Raw genomic sequence first — 21,237 nt, 5'->3', positions numbered from 1 at the left:
TCGCGTCCGGCGATGGTGGGATCGCGTCCGGCGATGGTGGGATCGCGTCCGGTGATGGTGGGCTCGCGTGGGACGCCGAGCTCCAGAGCGTGCAGCTCCGCTCCGTAAGGCAGCGAAGCGCGAGGAGGAGGACGAGGCTGCGGGAGGCAGCCTTGCCCTTGTCACTGCGTCAGAGGTCGGAGGAGAAGCCCTGATTTTCAGAGGCAGAATCATCTGGTCGTTTAGTATGACTCATGCGATCGTTGCGTTTTCAACAAATTGGACTTGAAGGACACGTGTTTTGTTGACCTCTGGGCAGTTCTGTGCTAAATCACTGCCTTTCTGGGTCCCCCACCCCCGCCCTATCTTTATGTTAATTTAAACTCATTTATTTATTTATTTGAGCAACGTTAAATGAGGCTCAGGGCCAGGGGCCGGGGTGAGGGGAAGGACCTGGAAGCCTTGGAATTTAGGACCGCTGTGGAGGCGTTCTTTTGGGTTGGAAATAATACACAATCGAGCAGATGCTAATGGAAAAATGAAATGCAGGGAGAGAGAAAAGAGGCTAGGGTGGCTGTGTGAGAGTTTCATGGAGGAGAGGACATTGCCCCTTTATTACAATAATGTTTCTGCCCTATAATAAGGTCTTTCATTGCTGGTTCAGCTTTTTTCATTCACTTGTTTTGTGCTCTGCTTCCTGTTACTAATTGTCAGCACAATAGTCTTCCAACTATGAAGTCTCAGTGTCCTTTTGGACCAATTTGTCATTGTCTTTCTCCCTCACCCCCCAACCCATGCTCTCAGAATCTATTACTATGGTTGCATTTTTAGACATTTTTTATGTTTTAAAATGGCAATGCTTTTGAAACATGCCAGAATAGTTTATGATAATTGAATCATCCAACCAGCAACAGTTATTGCTTCCAAAGCTCACTGATGAAGTTTAAAGTTTCTGCCTCTATAGGATATTCTTATAGAGTAATTGAAATTTAACTCGCAGTGCTCTCTTGGTAGCATTATTTCGTGCTATGAAATGGTGTCCTCACCCTGCTATGCCTGGTGTCCTTTGGGCTTCACCATTGTCCTGTGGATGTAGAGCATTTTGTTAAACCGTATAATTGACGGAATTCACGGATTCTTTGCAGTTTCTCTGCTCGTAGGAACTTAGGTTTTTCTCATTTTCCCACCAATGGCTCTTGGTTCTTACAGATAGATTATTTTAAGAAATCCACAGGGTTGGCTTAGATTGACAAGCCTGGACAAATCCTGATATCAAACTCCAGGCACGCGTTACATGTTAATTCCTGTTTGGTTTTTAACATTTTGGCCAATAAATAGTCCAAATGTGCTCTCAGTGGGGTACCAATAATTTAATACTGACAGGGACATTTTTCAAGTGTAATTTCTATAAAAAAATTCTGAAATGGTGTTAGTTTCTGACCAGTTGATCTACCACCTAGAGCGGCCCCTGTCGTAGATCATATGATCAAAGTGGATTGGTGCTTGTCACTGTAATTTTCTCACAATTGATCGCAGTTACTCCGACGGCATATACTAACCAGGAAGTTTTGGTCAGCTTTCTTTGAGGAAAAATGGTATCGGTACTCTCTGTATGTCACCTGTTTCTGTCAATTTAATTGCAGAAAACCAGTGAGTGTAGTATACAAAGCTTGTTATTAAGAAATAAAACTTTACTTCCTCTCTTGTAAGTAGCTAACGGTCCTAAAACAGTGTGTGACATACTACAACGAGCCAGGGATTTAGAGCTAGAAAATATGGATTAGATACTCCTATTTTACAGTTGTCGTGACTTGATGGTTTTGAACAAGCAACTTTAAAATGAGACAGATTTCATTTTCTTATTTGTGGAATGGAAATGATGAAAATATTCTGAAATGTTATTGGGAGAATTAAGTGAGAAAATAATGCATGTAAAATCTTAATGTAGTGAAGCAGCGGATAATAGACCACAATAATGACTTAGTACTTAGTCCTTTAAAAAGAACAAATTTTGGAGAAATTTGTAATGGAAAGGAATGTGTCCTGGCTGACCTGAAGTGGGAAGAGAGTGAAGATGAGATTTTTTTTTTCCTTAAATTTTGCAGGAGACGAATGAACTGATTATTCCAAAGTATGCTCTTCATTTGCCCTGCGAGGCCCCCACCACTTACACCCGAGTTTGAAATGGTTTTGTGTTACAGTAAGACCCAGAGGCGGAGATCTTTATGGTAGCTATTGAAACCTTTTAAAGTCAAGATAACTTAATTTGGAGTCAGAATTCCTGAATGGAAACAGAGAGATACTCTGTCTCTTCCTTAAAGTTACAAGAAGTTAGAGGGTTTTCCAGATAGGTCAGATGTAATAATGACTCTTTGGTTATCTCTTTATGTGTTTTTAATGAAGTCAGTAGGATTGTTGGTTTATAATCTTCCAAAATTCATTGTTGTTGTTGTTGTTTTGGACAATTCTGTGCTTTACTCTGAATAGATAGGCCTACCTTTTCATTTTTCTTCAAGGGAAAAGTCCTTCTTAACTATTCTATAATCTAAATCGAATCCTTCCTACTTAGGAAGAAAGCTGTCTCTTACATGTTAGAGCTATAGCTGTACAATCAAGGATTTGATTAGGCTTAAAATACTTTTTTTCAAATGAAGTTATCAGGACTTGTTTATACATACATGTAAAGTAAACTGTACATTAGATTTTGAAGAAATAAGTAAGATTGGGTCAGGGGAGGGATCAGAAAGTAAATTCGTGTTTCTAAAGGCTTGTGAACTTGAAAATATTAAGATTCTTTTACAAGAAAAAGAGAATTAGTTGTGATAAACTATGTTGCATCAGAAATGTTTTCAAAAGTTTTGTTTGTTTGTTTGAATTCTGGCCGTGATGAATAAAACAGAACAGTCAGAAGTCCCCTACCCGCTGAAGCTTACCGTCTAGTTGAGGAGATGTGGACAACTGTGTGATCAGGTACCAGCATGTGGAATAAAGATGTTCAGTGCACTAGATCTTCAGGTTAGAGAGTAAGGACTGGATCCTTAGAGATTTACAGGGACCAGAATCGAGTTAGAAGGGAAGGAGAATGTTTCATTCGAGGAAAGCAGTGTGAATTAAATCCTGAAGTCAAGAATACTCAGGGAGATTTTTTTTAAAATCAAACAAGCAAAAGCAAAAGCAGAAGCAGACCCATAAATACAGAGCAAAAACTGATGGTTGCCAGAGGGGAGGGTGGGGGAAGTGGGCAAAATGGGAGAAGGGGAGTGGGAGGTAGGTACTGGCTTCTAGCTCTAGAATGAGTAAGTCACAGACTGAACGGTGCACCATCAGGAATCTAGTCAATGGTATTGTAACAGTGTCGTATGTGACGGTAGCCACGCTTGCGGGGAGCCCAGCATAACGTACAGACCTGTTGAATCACTGTGTTGTACCCTGAAAAAAAGAAGAATCAAGGAATGTTTAAGGGGCAATGAAGTAGGTAGATTGGTAGGATAGAACGAGAGAGAGAGATAGAAAGAATGAATCAGGAGAAAGTACGCAAACTGTTGTTTTAAACGCTACACGTGATTCCATACTGGATTTGTCTCTCTTTCTCTCTGGTTTATTTCACTTAGTGTAATGCCCTCAAATGTCATCCGTGTTCATCCATGAAATCATGGGTGGCTTTTTTTTTTTTTTTTTAAACACACCACATTTTCATTATCCATTCATCCATCAGGGGGAGGTTGGGTTGTTTCCATAAGTTGGCTGCTGTAAATCATGCTGTAATGAACAGACGTAAATTTTTTGGATACATAAACAGGAATGGGATTGCTGATTCATATGGTAGTTCAATTTTTAATTTTTTTAGGAACCATCATACAGTTGTCTGTAATAGCTATACCAGTTTCTCTTCCCTACAGTAATGTATAAAAGTTCACTTTTCTCCACAACCTCAGCAACATTTATTCCTTGTCTTTTTGATTCTGGCAGGTGTGAGGTGGTCTCTCATTGTAGTTTTGGTTTGCGTTTCCCTGATGATGAGTGACGTTGAGCATCTTCTCATGTCTCTGTTGGCCGTCTGGATGTCTACAGAAAAATATTTATTCACCTCTTTCTCCCATTTAAAAAAATCAGATTATTTGTTTTTATGGTGTTGAGTTGTGTAAGGTCTTTATATATTCTGGATACATCATTTGCAAATATCTCCTCCCGTTCAGTAGGTTGCCTTTTTGTTTTGTGGATGATTTGCTGTGCTGTGCAGAAGCTTTTCATTTTGGTCTAGTCCCAGTAGGTTAATTGTGCTTTTGTTTCCCTTGCCTCAGGAGACCTATCTAGAAAAATGTTTCTACAGCTGATGTCAGGGAAATTACTGCCTGTGTTCTCTTGTAGGATTTTTTGCTTTTGGGTCTCACATTTAGGTCTTTCATCCATTTTATTTTTGTGTGTGGTATAAGAAAGTGGTCCAATTTAATCCTTTTGCATGTAGCTTTCTAGTTTTCCCAGCACCATTGTTGAAGAGACTGTCTTTCCCCCCACTGGATAGTCTAGCATCCTTTGTTACAGATAAAATGATGAAATAAGTGTGGCTTTATTTCGGGGGTCTCTGTTCCATTGATACATGTGTCTGTTTTTGTGCTGGTACTATACTGTTTGGATGACTACAGCTTTGTTCTTTCTCAAGATTGCTTTGTCTACTTGGAGTCTTTTGTGGGTCCATGCAAATTTTAGGATTATTTGTTCTAGTTCTGTGAAAACTGCTATTGATATTTTGATAGGGGTTGTGTTAAATCTCTAGATTGCTTTGGGTAGTATGCACATTTCAACAATATTTGTTTTTCCAATCCATGAGCATGGAATCTTTTTTATTTATTTGTGTTGCCTCCAACTTCTTTCTTCAGTGTTTTGTAGTTCTTAGAGTATAGGTTTTTCATTTCCTTGGTTAGTTAAGTTGACTCCTCAATATTTCATAATTTTTGGTGCAGTTACAAAGGGGATTTTTTGTTGATTTCTCTCTGCTACTTCATTAAAAAAAAAAAACAGATTTATTTATTTATTTTAGAGAGGGATAGGGCATAAGTGGGAAGGGCAGAGGGAGAGAGAATCTGAAGCAGACTTCACACAGCATGGAGTCCGATGTGGGGCTCGATCTCATGACCCTGAGATGAGACCTGAGACAAAAGCAAGAGTCAGACACTTAACCTACTGAGCCACCCAGGTGCAGGTGCACCTGCTACTTCATTATTAGTGTTCAGAAATGCACCAGATTTCTGCGTATTAATTTTATACCCTGTGACTTTATTGAATTCATTTTTCAATTCTACTAGGTTTTTTTTTGTTTTTGTTTGTTTGTTTTGTTTTTGGTAGTGTACTCGTTTTTTAATGGCAAGGAATAACGTTTTAAAAAGATGCTGGCTTGCTTATGAATAGCTTTAAAAGTTAGATTAATGGGGTTGAGCTTTTTTTCTCTTGCAGAGACTAGTAGATTTTTGAGAAGGAGAATGACCTATGGAATAAGAGTTGAGTAAGGCTAATCAGGCCAGTAATACATGGGACACCCTGGTCACAGTGGAGGGTGGGCAAAGGGAGACCCCCAGGAGGCCATTTCAGAGATCCAGATTTTGGTAATAAGTGTCCACTGGTTGGCTGTCACCAGTGGAAGGAGACATTTATGGAAGAATTGTTAAGATCAATGTTGCTGGCTTACCTATGAGTTGGAAGAGAGTCAAGGATGACTGATGATGTGTTTTTGGGTGATTAGGAAAATGATACAGAAGTAAATTGAATAGAAACACTATCGGTGTGGTGGTTTTCAGTTTGAAGGACAAAAAACAAAAACAAAAAAACCAAACCCATTTAGGTGTGTTGAGAATGAGGTAATAATGGGAACTCAGGAGAGAGACACCAGCTTTGCCATATGGAACGTTCAGGTTTGAGAATCCTCAGACATCGGGCAACATTTGAGGCAAAGCCCCAAGAGAACCTCCCCAGGATTATATCCGCAGCCCTTACCAAGTCATTAAAGACCTTCCTAACCTCATTTCCTACCGTGTCCTGAACTTACCTTCTCTTCCAGCCACCCTGGGACTCCTTGTTTCTCGAACAGATCTGTGGGCTCCTTCCAGCTGTGGGTCTCTGCACTTCTCTTCTTCCGGCTGGATCACTCTTCCCACAGTTGGCTGCCTTGGTGCCTCCTTTTACCAAGAGAAGCCCTTTCTCAGCCTTCTAAAGTAGAACCTTCTAAAGTAGTAAAGTAGAACCTCGCTGTCATTTTAACTTTGCCTCATTTCTCTTTGTAATCCTTATAAGCACTGCTCTGGTATAAATTAATTGGTTTGCTTGGTTCTTGCTTGACCACACCTCCACTCAGTGAAATCCAAGTGTTAGGAAAAATAGGGACTTCCTTTTCTTTTGTTCACTGCTCTACCCCCCCGTGCCTAGCTTGTTGCCTGATGTGCTGTGGGCACACAATAAATATCTACTTAATGAATGTCTGAATTTCCCAAGACAAAATTATCAGAAAACAAAAGTTTAACACAAAGCACCGAGCCTAAGGGAGCAGCTCGGTTGGAAGAAGAGATCCTAAGAAAGTATACTCCGGAGTGGTCAGAGAGATGGGTGCACTAGGGGTGTCCGTGTCCTGGGGCACGCAGGGGCGGGGGGAGACCCGAAGGAAGGGCACCAAGGACATCAGGTGCAGCAGAGAAATGAAAACAAGAAAAAGGAAAAGATGATCTGATGAGGGGATTTTAGGAGAGAACCCGGCCACAGCCTTGCTGTTGGTTAGGGAGAGGTGACAGAGGCCAGGACTGTAGCTCGTGGTTTAGAGTAGCAAGGGCAGTTAGGGGAGGGAGAGAAGCACATGGTGCACAAGGCATTTAAATTGTAAACGAGAGTCCATACTAAAGAAGTTGATTATTCCGGCAGTGAGTCCTATAAACTTAAACCCCCAGCAAAATATTCTGAAGTTTCAAGTGCATTAAATGAGTTTTAATTAACCAGAAGTGGCTTGATTTTAGATATTCTCCTGTATATTTTATATTTTAAAAATAGTTTCCTTTTCCACTGTCAACCATTTAAGCTTTTGGTAGTTTATTTTGGTACGTATTTGCAGAAAGAATCTAATATTATCCTGCAGGGGTTTTCTATTTTTGACTTTTTATGATGGGAAATGTCAACATACAGATAAATAGAAGAGCTGCTGGGACTCTCCTATATCCATTACCTACACTTCATTGTCATTTTGTTAAAATACTTAATGTCAATTAGGATATTAAGACATTCATCCCTGAATCCTTGAGTACAGATCTCTGTAAACAATAAGGAGTTTCCCCCACACAATTACAGTGTCACTGTCCACCTAATAAAACTTAGAAATCCTTGGGGCGCCCGGGTGGCTCAGTGGTTAAAGCCTCTGCCTTCGGCTCTGGTCATGATCTCAGGGTCCTGGGATCAAGCCCCGCATCGGGCTCTCTGCTCAGCGGGGAAGTCTGCCCCCCCCCCGAGTCCCCCCCCCACTTGTGATTTTTGTCTGTCAAATAAATAAATAAAATCTTTTAAAAATAAAATTTTAAAAAAACCTTAGAAATCTTTAATATTATCTAATAAAAAATTTGTATTCAGGTTTTCCCATTTGTCACCTGAAATATCTTTAACAGCTGTCTTGTTTAAAGCAGAGCACATGAAGGACCACACAGAGTATTCGATGGGCGCGTCTCTTAAGCCTCAGCTGGTCTGGAAGAGTTCTGTGTCCTCTGCCAACACCCTACTTCGGGTTTATTCACTTAGTGAAGAGACAGGGCTGTTTGACTTGTGGAAAGTCCCCTTTTCTGGAAACCTCTACTGATTGCTTCAGTGAAGTGTCATTTCACTAGTTACATGACTAAATTTGTCCTACATTCTATAGTTATGTTTATTCATTTGAGATCAGCGGTGTTAGGCACAGGACTAGGTAATCAAAGAGCATGGACTTTGTCCTTAGATAAGTTGGAATCTGATATACGTTCTTGTCAGATTCTTGTAAAATTTTGCTATCCAATCCCACTTTCATCATATTTCAAATATAAATTAGTTTTTCTTGTTTAGTTAAAACAAAACTGGGGCTTACGATTGTTTTTCAGATTTTAACTCAGTACCCAACTATGTTATAATGGTTAGGTGTCATCCTGTTTACATCTGATAAGTCACTTCTTTGTGTTTTGTGGAACTGTCTACTGGTTCAAATGAGCAGAGAACACTTACCTAATATGTCCCATATGTTATGGTTTCGTGTTTTTTTTTTTTTTAAGATTTATTTATTTATCTTGGAAAGAGAGAGAGACAGTAGGAGTGGAAGCGGCAGAAGGGAAGAGAGAGAGAATTTGAAGCAGACTCCCCACTGAGCACAGAGCTTGACACAGGGCTTGCAACCCGAGATCATGACCTGAACAGAAACCAGGAGTCAGACAGTAAACTACCTGAGCCACCCAGGCACCCCTGGTTTCACAGTTATTTTTTTTTTTTTAAATGCTTAGAAAAGATCTGAAAGAGTATACATTAAAACATTAACAGTGGTTATACCTGTCTGGTAGGGTGATGGTTAATTTTCTTTTCATTTTAGCTACACCTGCTTAGGACTCATTCTACAGTGAGCATAGATGACTTAAACAGTGAGGATAAATAAAGCAGTGAGTTCAGAACCAGCTTGACTGCAGAACATTGTGAAAGTGTATAATGCCGTAGAACTGTACATTTGAAAAGGGTTAAAGTGGTAAATTTCATATTTTGTGGTTTGTTGTTGTTGTTTACCACAATTAAAAAAAAAAAATAGTCTGTGGCTTTCATACTGCAGAAAACAAAACCAAAAAGCGACTTGCCTAGTCCTATGTTTTGAGTTCCCTAGATGTTTGCATGCCTCTTGTAACTCTTGTTAGTAATGCCTTGTCATTGCGAATCTTAATTATTGCCCCACAATGACCATAGTATATATATATTTTTAAGATTTTATTCATTTATTTGACAGACTGAGATCACAAGTAGGCAGAGAGGCAGGCAGAGAGAGAGAGGAGGAAGCAGGCTCCCCGTGGAGCAGAGAGCCCGATGTGGGGCTCGATCCTAGGACCCTGGGATCATGACCTGAGCCGAAGGCAGAGGCTTTAACCCACTGAGCCACCCAGGCGCCGTGACCATAGTATATTTTTACTTGAAATTTCAAGTATGCAGAATAGGGGCAGAAAGCATTTGTTCCAGAGGACCCTGGAGGTGTTTCCTTTGTTTGTTTAATTAGAGGCAGGATTCCGGGGACAAGACAAGATGGAGAAATGCTGATGGGAAGCATGTTGGCTCTGAAAGTCTACTTCCGGTTCATGGTGGTAACTGTGGTGATTATGTTCATCAAAGAAAAATGTGTCAGGAGAGGTTCACTTTAACATGTCATGGTTTCAGTCCACAAATAGTATCCCATGTTAGAATCAGAGTAATGAAGTTTATGGTAATTAAATGTCAGAATTTGAAATGTGTATCATAAAGGGAAAAACATCTAGAGACCAATCTGGTGTTAATGGGCCAATCTTACTCCCCTCGCTTACAGAGTTTGTTGTGTTATGAGACACAGTGCGAGAACGTCCTAGATTTCTCCTATCTCCTCAGATGGAGAAGACTATGTTGAACTCTAGGTAACAGGGAGATGTTTCAGGCAGAAACTGCTGGAAACATGGAGCTAGATCAGTGCAAGTTTGGCGATTACTTTTCCATCATCAATAATCAAAAAATCTTAGTAGCTTTATTGGTGCTGCAGGGTGTGAGCCCCAGCAGCGAGAGCACCCAGAGGTTCTGCTGCCTTTTTAACTACCCACTTCTTTCCCTTCTGCGCCTCATTCTCGGTCACCTTCCCTCTGCATGCCTACTTGGAGAAACAGGAAGTGCCCGGGTCCGGATCCTGCTAGGGGATAACCCTCAGACGTGTCCATCCCCAGGCTGTGTTCAGAGAGCCAGGAGCAAACACATTGGGGCCCTCTCAGGTGAAAAAATGTCCTGGGTTTCTTTGTAGGAGAAGAGGTGTCCTAGAAGGGAGGAGCACCACACACTGGGAAGGCATGGGGAGGTGGAGAAGCTGGAGGGGACTGCCCCATCCCTTGGACAGATGACTGCTGAGCCTTTAAGACACTTTCCTAGCAGTTTATTCTCTCCAGAAGAGCATGGAATTTGGATTCAGATAGACCTGAGGGTAGATCCCTATACAGTTGCTCTCAAACTGTGTGTTTTGGAGCGAGTTATTTAGTTACTCTCAGTTCATTCATTTATGGAACGGAAGACAAGACGGCCTCATAGACTTGTCCTCTGGATGAAATGGGGGACGCTGTCTGCAGTGCTGTGCACATAGTGATCACAGAACAGACACCCTCCCCGGGGACCTGCTCTGCACCAGCGCACCTGTCACACTCCTCTCTCTCTCTGGACTGAATGAGTGTCTTTAGGACTGATGTGTTAAGTCTTAATTACACACTATGCGTTTTTGTTCCCAAATAGTAAAAACTTTAAACCAAAGGAAGAAATGCTTTCTGTCCTCTTTAAAGAATATCCACAATAGTATTATATCTGGGGTTTCAAAAATGCACTCTCGTTATGATGATAACTGACAGCATTATTTCATTATGTGATTTAATTATAAATAGAGTCTATTATTGTGCCTTTGTTTTTCACATTGAATATTAGTAGAACTTATTTTTATAACAAAAATATGAGCAGTTAAGGAGTTATAGAGGTTGGAATAAAATCTAATATTTTTAATAAATTCTAAACAGGTGATATAAAATAAATTCTTTTCTGCATATATTTTTTGATCTGGCGCATTACCGTTCCTCTAACTGGCCTCCAGGTTTATAGAGTAGTTACAGCTTCAAATAAACTTGGTCATCTATGGTTCAGAATGTGTAAAAATAAGCAGAACACTTGAAATTTAGCTTGTAGTTTAAATTGTTCAGGTGAGCTTAGTATGACTACCTCAAGTATCAGTAACAAATACTTTGCTAGGAAGTATTATGGGCTATGATATAATAAAAGTTAGCTACCTGGCATTTTATAAAAGAATATGTGTTTTTTTCTTGTATGTTAAATAGTTCCAGAAATCATAGCTAATTATTTGGGTAATAGTGTTTTAGAATCATTATTGGAAGGTTCTGCTTTGGGATTTAAAATTTTAATGCGGCCCAGCTTGAATTGGGAACCTTTACATAATTAAAAGGAAAATACTCTTTTAAAGAGGTATTGGCTCATCTGTTTATTAACCACCATTCTCTTTAAGAATTAGAGTGGGTGGAACTGGAGGGTTATTAATACTGAGCGAAACAGGTCAGTCAGAGAAAGACAAGTATCGTATGGTTTCATTCGTATCTGGAGTATAAGAAACAGTGCAGAGGATCATAGGGGAAGGGAGGGAAATTGAAATGGCAAGAAATCAGAGAGGGAGAAAAACCAGGAGAGACTCTTAACTCTAGAAAACAGAGGGTTGCTGGAGGGGGAGTAGGAGGGAGATGGGGTGCCTGGGGATGGGCATTCAGGAAGGCACCTGATGTGATGAGCACTGGGTGTTTTAGGTAACTGGTGAATTACTGAACTCCACATCTAAAACTAATGATGCCCTGTATGTTGGCTAATTGAGTTTAAATTTAAAAATTGCAATATTTAAAAAAAAGACTAAGAGTCCCCTTTAAGAATGAGAGTTCAGGCATGAACCATGTTCTGAAAACTTCCTATTTTTCTTCATTTTCTTCATTGTAGATATGTCCGTGATTTTGTATTATGGCTGGCAAAAAAGAACCCAGAGCTTTTCTGTTTCCTGGCCCACTTGTTCAAACATGGTGACGTAAAGGGTCAAGTGTTCTGAGTTCAGATTTCAGCTCTAACCTGCATGTGCTGTATGGCAGGAAACCCTGGGCTTTGGTGGTGGAGTGTCCTCTTCCCTTGGTACTGACCCAAGTGCCACTTGAATATCTTGAGCCGTTTTTGGTAGTTGCTTCTCTCTTTTATTGTCTCAGTTTAGGATTATTTAGAAATAGGGTTCATTTATAGAGCATTTCGAAACATAAAATGTAGGCTTATTTCTAAATTTTACGGCTTGCTCATAGTAACACTTTGTTCAACTAGGCTTCAGAAGGACCTGATTGAATCACGTGTGAAATGTTGCCTTATAATTACAGGTGTTAGAATGAGTAATAACACAGTTTGGTGTGTGCTGTAAGTACGTAGAGTTTCTTACTCATTTTTCTTACTAAGCCCAGAATCTTCCATAGTACTTGACCCGTAATTGGCACATGTCGTTGAGGCCATGGATATTTAGCATATTTCATCAAAATAGCCAAGTTGTGTGTAGCTACTTAGATCACTGTATTACTATTCTGATATTTTCCCAAAGCCATCCTTTTTCATAAATACAAACATTTAATTCATTTTCTAAACAGTTCCCTTTCAGTAGTCTGCTTGAGAATGGCAATTAATCACTTCTATTGTCATTTTTGTAAATTACAGTCATTGATAATCACTTAGAGTCCCATATGTAATTTTTTAAATAGCTTGTTGGATTATAGCAAGGAGAAATTCTTAAAATTTTATCACTGAAACTTCTTTTAGGTATAATTTTGAAAATATGCTTCCTTCAAAATCTTACTTTGATTCCCGATAGCTTTTTTAAAGCTGAAAAACCTGGGGGCTTGGAGGTGCCCTCTGCCTAGGATCACCGCCCGCTGCCGGTGTGGGAGACGCTGGACTCGGGTCTGGAGCTCCGATTTTAGTTTCTTGTCTTCGTCACCTTGACATCATCAGCACAGCAGGCATACAGCTGAGGTGTAGGTGGACTGCATAGGGCCTTCTTTCCTTTTTTGTTCTTCCTGTTTCTGCTTCATTGAGTTCATTCGTGAGTATTTCTGTTGGGCCCACTCATCTTTGGAGTGTCTGTCCTCTATTCCTTACGTTAAAAACCGCTCAGTCACTTCAGTCCTGAGGTATTTACGGTGTCCCCTTACGTGCTCTCACGTCACAGGCACTGGCGGGGAGAGTGGGGCATGGAATTTCTAATTTCTCGGTGGCTTCTCTGCTAGGACATCGCGTTCACCTGCATTAAATAAACCCTGGCCAGACACTTAATAGGAGTTTTGTGGAGAAGGAAATACATTGGAAGAACAGTGGTCTGCGAAGAGAATCGGACTGGGTCTGCGCTCTGGGGATACGTGTAAACTACACCTATTTATGGTGTTGGTGTTTGAAAACTCGTATTTCAAACAAGAATATAAATTGGCATTCTGTAGTTGGTGTTTTTTAACATTCGTATATCAAAAGGTACGTAACATTGCTGTACAATATCTAACTGTGAAACAATAGATTTTATGATATGTTGAATCTGCCAACTTTTTGTTGTCTTACAGACCGCCGGGTCCTCGCTTTCCTCCTTACCCAGCTTAAACTCGTCCCTTGATTCTCTCAACGCATGTGTCTTGCATCCTCTCTTCTCTTTCTTGCTTTGCCAAACCGACTCGGTTCAAGTACAGCTTTGCTGCAGTCCAGTCGTCCGTGCTCCGCCTGCACCCGCGTCACTGAATGTATCTGGTGGAAGTGCACAACCATGACCCTGGCACCGGCTTGAATTCTTGATCGTTAAATTCCAGTGGGCAGAGGGTGCCTGGTTGGCTCAGTGGGTTAAGCGTCTCCCCTTCAGCTCAAGTCATGATCTCGGGGTCCTGCGTTGGGCTCCCTGCTCAATGGGGAGCCTGCTTCCCCTTATCTCTCTGTCTACGCCTCTGCCTACTTGTGCTCTCTCTGTCTCTCTTTGTCAAATAAATAAATAAAATCTTTTTAAAAAACAGACACTGTTTAGGCACAGGTGGGCACAGTTCTTGGTGCTAAGATCGGTGGAGCTTATGTTCTTGTTGAGATAGTAAGCAAAAAAGACACTAAGTTAGTCATTTCATATGTTTGAAGATAACATAGAATGAAATAAAAAGTAGAACAGGTCAGAGGGCTGGGGGAGTCCTGGCTGAGGGGTGCAGGTCACAGTGTTTAGGATGGTCAAGGTAGGCGTCCGTGAGAAGGTGAGATCTGATCTGAGACTCGAAGGTGGGGAGGGGTTCGCTGCCGGCTGTGCGAGAGGACGGAACGCTGGCACAGAGGGTGCAGTCCACATTCGAGGAAACACACAGAAGCCGGGGGGCCTGGCACAGGGCCCTGAGAGAGAATACTGACTAGGTGAGGAGGTCAGAAACTTAAGTAGGGTGGGTGAGAGGCCCAGATTGTGTAGGACCCCTGCTGTTCACTGAGAGGCCTTTGTTTTCTATTCTTAGTGAACTGGAAACACTGCAGGACTTTTTTTTTTTTTTTTTTTCTGGCAGCTGATCATGTGAAGGTTCCTGCCACATGTGTTGGGAACAGACTCCAGTCAGGGGCAGGGAGAGCTGTTCCAGAGTTTTCAGAGTGTTCACGTGAGAGATGATGGTGATTTGTTCTGACAGTAGTGGAAGAGGTGAGGAGTGATACTGGGTCTTGATTTTGAAAGGAGCCAACGAGATTTCTAGAATGAGATAGGGGAAAAGAGGAGAGGACCTAAGGGTGAGTCCAGGGCTTTTGACCTGAGCTCTTGAGAGGTGAGGTTGGTGCCATGTGCGATGGAGGGAGCAGTAGCAGACGGCGGGAGACCCAGGGTGGGAGAGATCGGTTCGCTTTGGGATGAGTTCAGGTTTGTAGTTAGAGTCCAGTGAGCTCATATCCAGTGTAGTATCCGTTTCAGGAGCACAGTGTACTGATTCAACACTCTGTCTATCCCCCTTGCTCATCACGAGTCCTGAGTTCCGACATCTTCTAGAATACACTTCCTAGCTTTAGGTAACGGCGGATCTAGCCCTTTCAAGTTTCTGAGTAGGAAGAACTTTATGGCACCTGGGCAGGTTGAGGCACTCGGCTGTGAGAGTCGGAAGCAGAATTGCGTCGTCGGTGAAAGCCAGGGGAAGGCAGATAACTACCAGTATCAAACAGGAGCAGCCCAGGTTTCCGGTCTGGCTGGGAGGGAAGTGAGGAAAGCCGGAGGAGGGACAGAATCCAGAGAAAAGACAGTGGCTGTAGGACCCAGCAAGTCAGCCAGGTAGATACCGCCCCTGTAGAGTTCATCATGGGTGTCACAAGATGCAGATCCAAAATGGGAAGAGGTTTGAATTTTTCTGTTGGCCCACCAAGAGATGATGGCTGAAGCCATGAAACCTTGTTAGAAAAGAGAAGAAAACGAAGCAGAGATCCTTGGGTGAATGATCTTTTCTGGTGAAAGGAGTCCATGAACTAGTCCAATGTGGCCAACAATAGGATCTTATAGAGACTTCGAGATGGTAGTTGATGGTTGCTAATAGAGGTAGGACAGAACACGCACTCTGAGTAAAAACACGGTTGACTTTGTCAGCTGGAGGGAAATTGTTTCTTCCAAAAAGCAGTGTCAGTAAACAGCTCTACCCTACTCTGTGTTGTCATCTAATACTATATATCCTTAAAAATCCATGCAGGTGTACACCTGATGATAATAGCTAACATCTACTGAAAGCTTATTATGTGTCATACGTTACGCTGAGTATTTTACTGATTTATTCCTAATTCCCACACCAGTTTTATGATGTAGGTACTTGTTTCCCCTTTAATTCTTGAAGACCGGAGAGATTAATTTAACTTGTCCAAGGTTACATGGTAGGAAAAGTAATTGAATCCAGGAATGCTGGTGTTAGAGTCCACACTCTTAGCCACTATGGGATGCTACTTTTCTTTGAAGTCTTCTGAGATATTCTCTGACATAATTTATCTCTTTTGACTCACTGGCTCCACAGGCTATGATGACTGAGAATTTAGGTGGTATATATTGTCAAAGGGTGTACAGTTTGGCAAGGGATCAGGATTCCTTCTTAAGTGAAAAATAATAATACAAGATAATGAAAAATGAGGGATACAATAATGAGAATATGGAGAGGGGAATGTAGGTTTGGATCTGGGCCTTAAAGGGTAGGTATTCTTTTGAGTGTAGGTGATTACTTGGGGGTAGGGGTGAACTCAGCGGATGCCAGTCCAGGTACTAAGAGCAGCTGGAGTGAAGGCGTAGATACAGGACAGAGCAAGATGTGTCTGGGGAAACTTCAGTCATCCAGTTTGGTTGGTTGATAGAGCATGTGGCCGGAATGGGTGTTGGATTGGAAAGGAAGACCGAGGCCAAGTTGTGAACACCCCGAGGGGAGGCCCGTGACAAGCTGTGAGAGGGCAGTGGTTTTGCCTTGAACAGAACTCTGTCGTTCTCGACTATTTACTTCGTGGTTTGAATGTAAGTATATTCAAAGAGACATTTTATGTTATTTCTAGAATGCCAGTTAATGAAAACAGAACGACCAAAGCCAAACACATTTATTATCAGATGTCTTCAGTGGACCACTGTTATAGAGAGAACATTTCATGTAGATACTCCAGAGGAAAGGTAAGAACCCTGTTTTTCCTATTTCATGAAAAAGCAACAGTCGGTGTAAAGATGTATGTGTATCTGACGTCCCCATTTGTGAATCTGTGCGAACACATTTGTCAAATCCTGTAGTCCCTTGATTGTTTCTGGTATGACAACAGGGGCTTGCACCAGCCTCAGGAACTGCTGTAAGATATTCTTCTCAACAAAAGCCAAGACGTTTAAAAACTGAAATATAAACTGGGACGTTTTTATAACTAAACTACCTTAAAAAATGGTCAAATTGATTGTGTTCATATTTGGAATCTCGAGGCTGGTCCTGGCACAGGTTTCAAGCAGCGCTGCTGTTATGCAGGGGCTGCCCGAGTGTTAGGCAGGGAAGGAGCCTGAGACTGGAACTAAGCTCCCTGAAAAACCAGGACCAGGATTCACTGGCCTCCACCGGCCTCACTGCTAAAGAGGGGAGTGGCCACTTCCCTGAGCCTATATTGTCATGCTCCGGATTGGTGCATTCCTGCAACCTCTGCCCCCCAACCCCCTAGTTCTGTTTTCATACCCTTTTATCTGGTGCTAACTGAGTTAAGTCCAACAAGCCCAACCACAAAACCATTTTCTTGCACGGATGTTATCATGGTTGATCCAAATCAGCAACTTCATGAAGTCAAATATTACTAGTTTATGTTCCAAATGAGTAAATCAGGTCTTAGGAGGCTTATCTAAGATTTTTGAAAAAAAGCCAGAAATAACCTCCCATAAGGCCTAGTAAATAGTAAAGTATTATTTTAATAATGCTTTTGATCAGTAAACATAATTTTATAACCGGAGTTAAGGATAGATCCAATTTTCTTTTGTACACTCCCGGTCTTACTCTGTGCAGACATATTTCGGTCTTGAGCGTACATACAATTCCGTACGTCTTTCTCCCTGTCCACTCCTTTCTTCCCGGGGCATTTCTATCTGCTAAGTCTTCAGTGTGTTTAGACTTCCACCCGTAACCATGATTGGGCCAGTTCCCATTCATCTGTCAGATCTGAGCTTCAAACACCACATTTCCTACAAAACCTTCTCTGACTCGCTAGAGACCGAGCCTGTCCCTGTACCTTTTATATCCAGGCTGTCAGCCCTGTAATCTTTGTTTGCCTTTCTCGCTAGACCGTGAGGTTCTTGACTAGCAGGGATCGTATTTTCCCTGCTCAATATTCTATCTTTACAGCCTAGTCCAGGATCCAGCGTAGCATTTGTTGACTGGCTGAATGAATGGAAATATTATTCTTAGTGGATTTACAACATCTCATTGAAGCATGATTAATTTTGCCATTTACGTTTGCAAAGCTGGATTTACGCCATGTCTTAAGACTTCAGAATAGTTCCTGCATTTATATATCACGCTACTTTTCTGAACAATCAGTTTTTATTTGCATTTATGACTAGAAGAAAGCAGTTTTAGTAAAAAATGAAAAAACAGCATCTTTATATTTACCATGGGGTGTGTTTTTCTACATTCATCTAGAATCTGGTGCTTGGAGGTTTTATATGACTTTAATGTTAATGAAGACTTAGAAAAAATGTAGTGAGAACTAGAAAAGCTGTGTATTTTCTATGTTCTGTCTGCCAGTCTAAAATCCGTTCTTGTTGTAAATGAAATATGTATCTCTAATCTTAATCTAAAAAAAAACCTTCTATTTGTTTTATTGCATGATAGACATTTAGAATCTGCATTTTCTAAGGCATGAGACTATTGTACCAGCTCAGTTCTTCATTTTTTTTTTTAAAGATTTTATTTATTTATTTGACAGAGATCACAAGTAGGCAGAGAGGCAGGCAGAGAGAGAGGGAGGAAGCAGGCTCCCTGCTGAGCAGAGAGCCTGATGCGGGACTCGATCCCAGGACCCTGGGATCATGACCTGAGCAGAAGGTAGAGGCTTTAACCCACTGAGCCACCCCGGCGCCCCTGGTTCTTCATTTCTTTTCATTGAATAATCCATTCTGTCTTCATTGATTACGGATGGCACATATACATAAATATTTGTATTTTTAGGTTTTTTTCTTTTTTTTTTCTCTTTGATTTCTCTGTCATTCTAGCACTAAGACCACATGGTTTTTGTTAGAGAAGGCTAATAAAGCTTTTAACTTCTAAGGGAAGGAAAAGGCCTTAACTAGAAGTAAAAAAATTAAGAAAGGAAAAATTTTCAGGTAAAAGCAAACATTAGAGTAAAGCAAAACTTCAGTTTGCTACTTTTTTTCCCCCCCAAATGTTCTTAGCTTTTGCAGGCATAGTATCTGCAGATATTAGTAATTTTGTCTCTTCCTTTCAGGTAGGATGGCCTATTATTTTTTTGTTTTAAACTAATACATAATTTTTGTGATAGCATACTCGTTCATTTTTGCTCTGGTTTTACTGAACACACTTCAAATTACTCACCGTCATATATGAAATATGTTTCATGTACAGTTTATTTTGTTACACTGGGACATCCACTTTACAACCGAGAGTATTTTTCTTTCTTAGAGCTAATCACTCTCATTGTTACAAGGATGGCCCCACTACACTCGCCCACACACGTTCACGTGCACGCCTGTACCCACTTCTATCACAGCTGCAGGGAGCTGTTTGTCGTTTCCCAAGTCCCAGTTCTGCAGTGACTCTCACATCGCTTGTGGGGCTTCCAGGCCTTTTTGCCCTTACACCAGACATGCCTTCCCTTGCTTGTTTCTTCCTGTACCAGCTCACCGTGTACATCCCCATTTACAAATCATTTCGCTCCTTTGGTCCCCACTCCAGACTTAACATTGTTTTTCTTCTCAGTGCAAACGTGTTATCATTTTACCTAGAACACTTCATTGTACATGTTTACAGTATCAGGGTTTCCCTTCTGGCTATAAGTTCGTACTACACTATGGCTTACTGAGATTTACTAGCATACATATATTAGGCATTTTAATTAAATGCATATTTTTAAATGAATGATCAGCTTATGAAAATTGATTCATTTTCATTTAAGTAGTATGTATACTTTAAATAGATAAATTTATTTGCTTCATGGGGGGGCTCCATTCTGTTTTCCAAATTGAGTACATTTTCTAAACATTATATGGGAACTAGAAGATTGCTTGCTTTCTTTGATTAGTGAGATATTTGGGCCCAATACTTCTCTGCAGAGCATCCAGATATATTTTAATTTTGGTGAGTGAGGTAATTTAGGTCAATAGTCAACCTGAGAACTCTCTGAAAAGATGGACAAAATTTAAAAAGAAAAAAAGGCATACACGGGACAATTTACCTGTGAAGAGTGATGGGAACAAAACTTTATGGAAGGGTGAAACCCAGAGAGATGAGCCCACCCTTTTACTAGAGTTTGCCTGCCGATTCTAGAAGTATCTGAGACGCTGACATTTGGAATAACTGTCAGATGTGGGAATCATGTCCTGGAATCCAGGGCCTACCAAAGAGGGATCATGGTATGTCAGTACATTTTAGGTTGGCACTAGAAGAAAGGATAAACTGGATTTACTTAAGGATTGAAGTGTAGCTTTCAATTATTTGAGGTCTTAAGTTTGGTTAATGTGATCTACTTTTGCTAAGTCTCCTTGGAACTGTTAAAAGTAAACATAAACAATCTCAAACTCTCTTTACATTTTAATGTACATCGTTTGATAGGATTTAAAAATAAACAAGTACACCAAGGTTCAAAGATTCTGAAATCACAGAGACAAAACAGACAACTGAATAGGCTCTCCAGATAATGGAGTTATCGAACAGAGATGAAAAGAACTCTGTGTGAGTATATTCAAGGAAATAACATTTAAGACAGGAAATTCATCAGAGAGCTAGAAATTATAAAAAAGAATAAAGGGAATTCTAAAATTGAAAAAAAAAATTTAAATCATGAGTACTGGTGGATAGTTTTAACAGTAAATTAGTCCTAACAATGGGGAAAATTAGGAGCTCAAACATAGGTTATAACAGAATATGCAGAATGAAACATGGACGTAAGGATGGAAAATAAAAGTAAATAAGAAGCCAATGTAAGATGAATGCAGCGAGAAGATCTTACATATACATAATTGGAGTTTCAAAATGGAGGAGAGAAAGAATGGGTCAGAAAATATTTGAAGTGATAATGGCTGAAAATTTTCTAAAATGGCTAAAGATAGCAAACCACGTATTTGGGAAGTCCTGAAAATCTCATGCCGGAAAAATACAAAGAAACCCCACTTAGACTTTTGAAAACAGAGACCATGGGAAAATCCTCAAAGACAATAGAGATAAGTTGCCTTCAAAAGAGCATCAATTAGACCAAAAGGTGTTATCAATAGAAATAACTGACATGGAATTTATGGGATGGAATGATAATTGGAGATAATGGAATGATGTTCTTAAAGTGCGGAAAGAAAATAAGTGTTGATGAGCAAAACCACTTTCCAAGGGTGAAACTAAGATGAAAATATTTCAGTCAAGTATTTCAATAACTTCAGTTAAGAAATGATAGAATTTCTCACCAGCAGACTTGCAGGAAAGGAAATACTAACAGCATTATTCAGACAGACTAAAAATAATCCCAGATGGGAGAAGAGATGTAGGAAGGAATGAAAAACAAAATGGTAAATAAGTTGATAAAACCAAAGGAGTATTGATCTTATGAATAATAATAACATTTTGTGCTTTAATTATATTAATAATGAAAAATTAAAATAATAATATATAAACTGAGGTTGAGGGAAAATGAAAGCTAATGTCTTATGACCTCACTGCTTCCTAGAAGACTTAAAAGTATGGACATTGGAGAGGGTATGTGCTTTGGTGAGTGCTGTGAAGTGTGTAAACCTGGCGATTCACA

The 21,237-nt window shown here is 40.5% G+C and overlaps 1 protein-coding gene across 2 annotated transcripts in view; it reads left to right on the top strand.

The window, feature by feature from the left end:
* AKT3 (AKT serine/threonine kinase 3) overlaps positions 1-21,237 on the top strand; it is a 304,808-nt gene that overhangs the window by 141,536 nt on the left and 142,035 nt on the right. For both annotated transcript variants that reach the window (XM_059412531.1, XM_059412532.1), the window contains exon 4: positions 16,306-16,417. In XM_059412531.1, coding sequence (XP_059268514.1) covers positions 16,306-16,417 — 112 coding nt within the window. The remainder of the gene's footprint in view (positions 1-16,305; positions 16,418-21,237) is intronic.

This window comes from Mustela nigripes, chromosome 10 (assembly GCF_022355385.1).
Source record: "Mustela nigripes isolate SB6536 chromosome 10, MUSNIG.SB6536, whole genome shotgun sequence".
Lineage (NCBI taxonomy): Eukaryota > Metazoa > Chordata > Mammalia > Carnivora > Mustelidae > Mustela > Mustela nigripes.
This window is presented reverse-complemented; position numbering and strand designations above follow the sequence as displayed.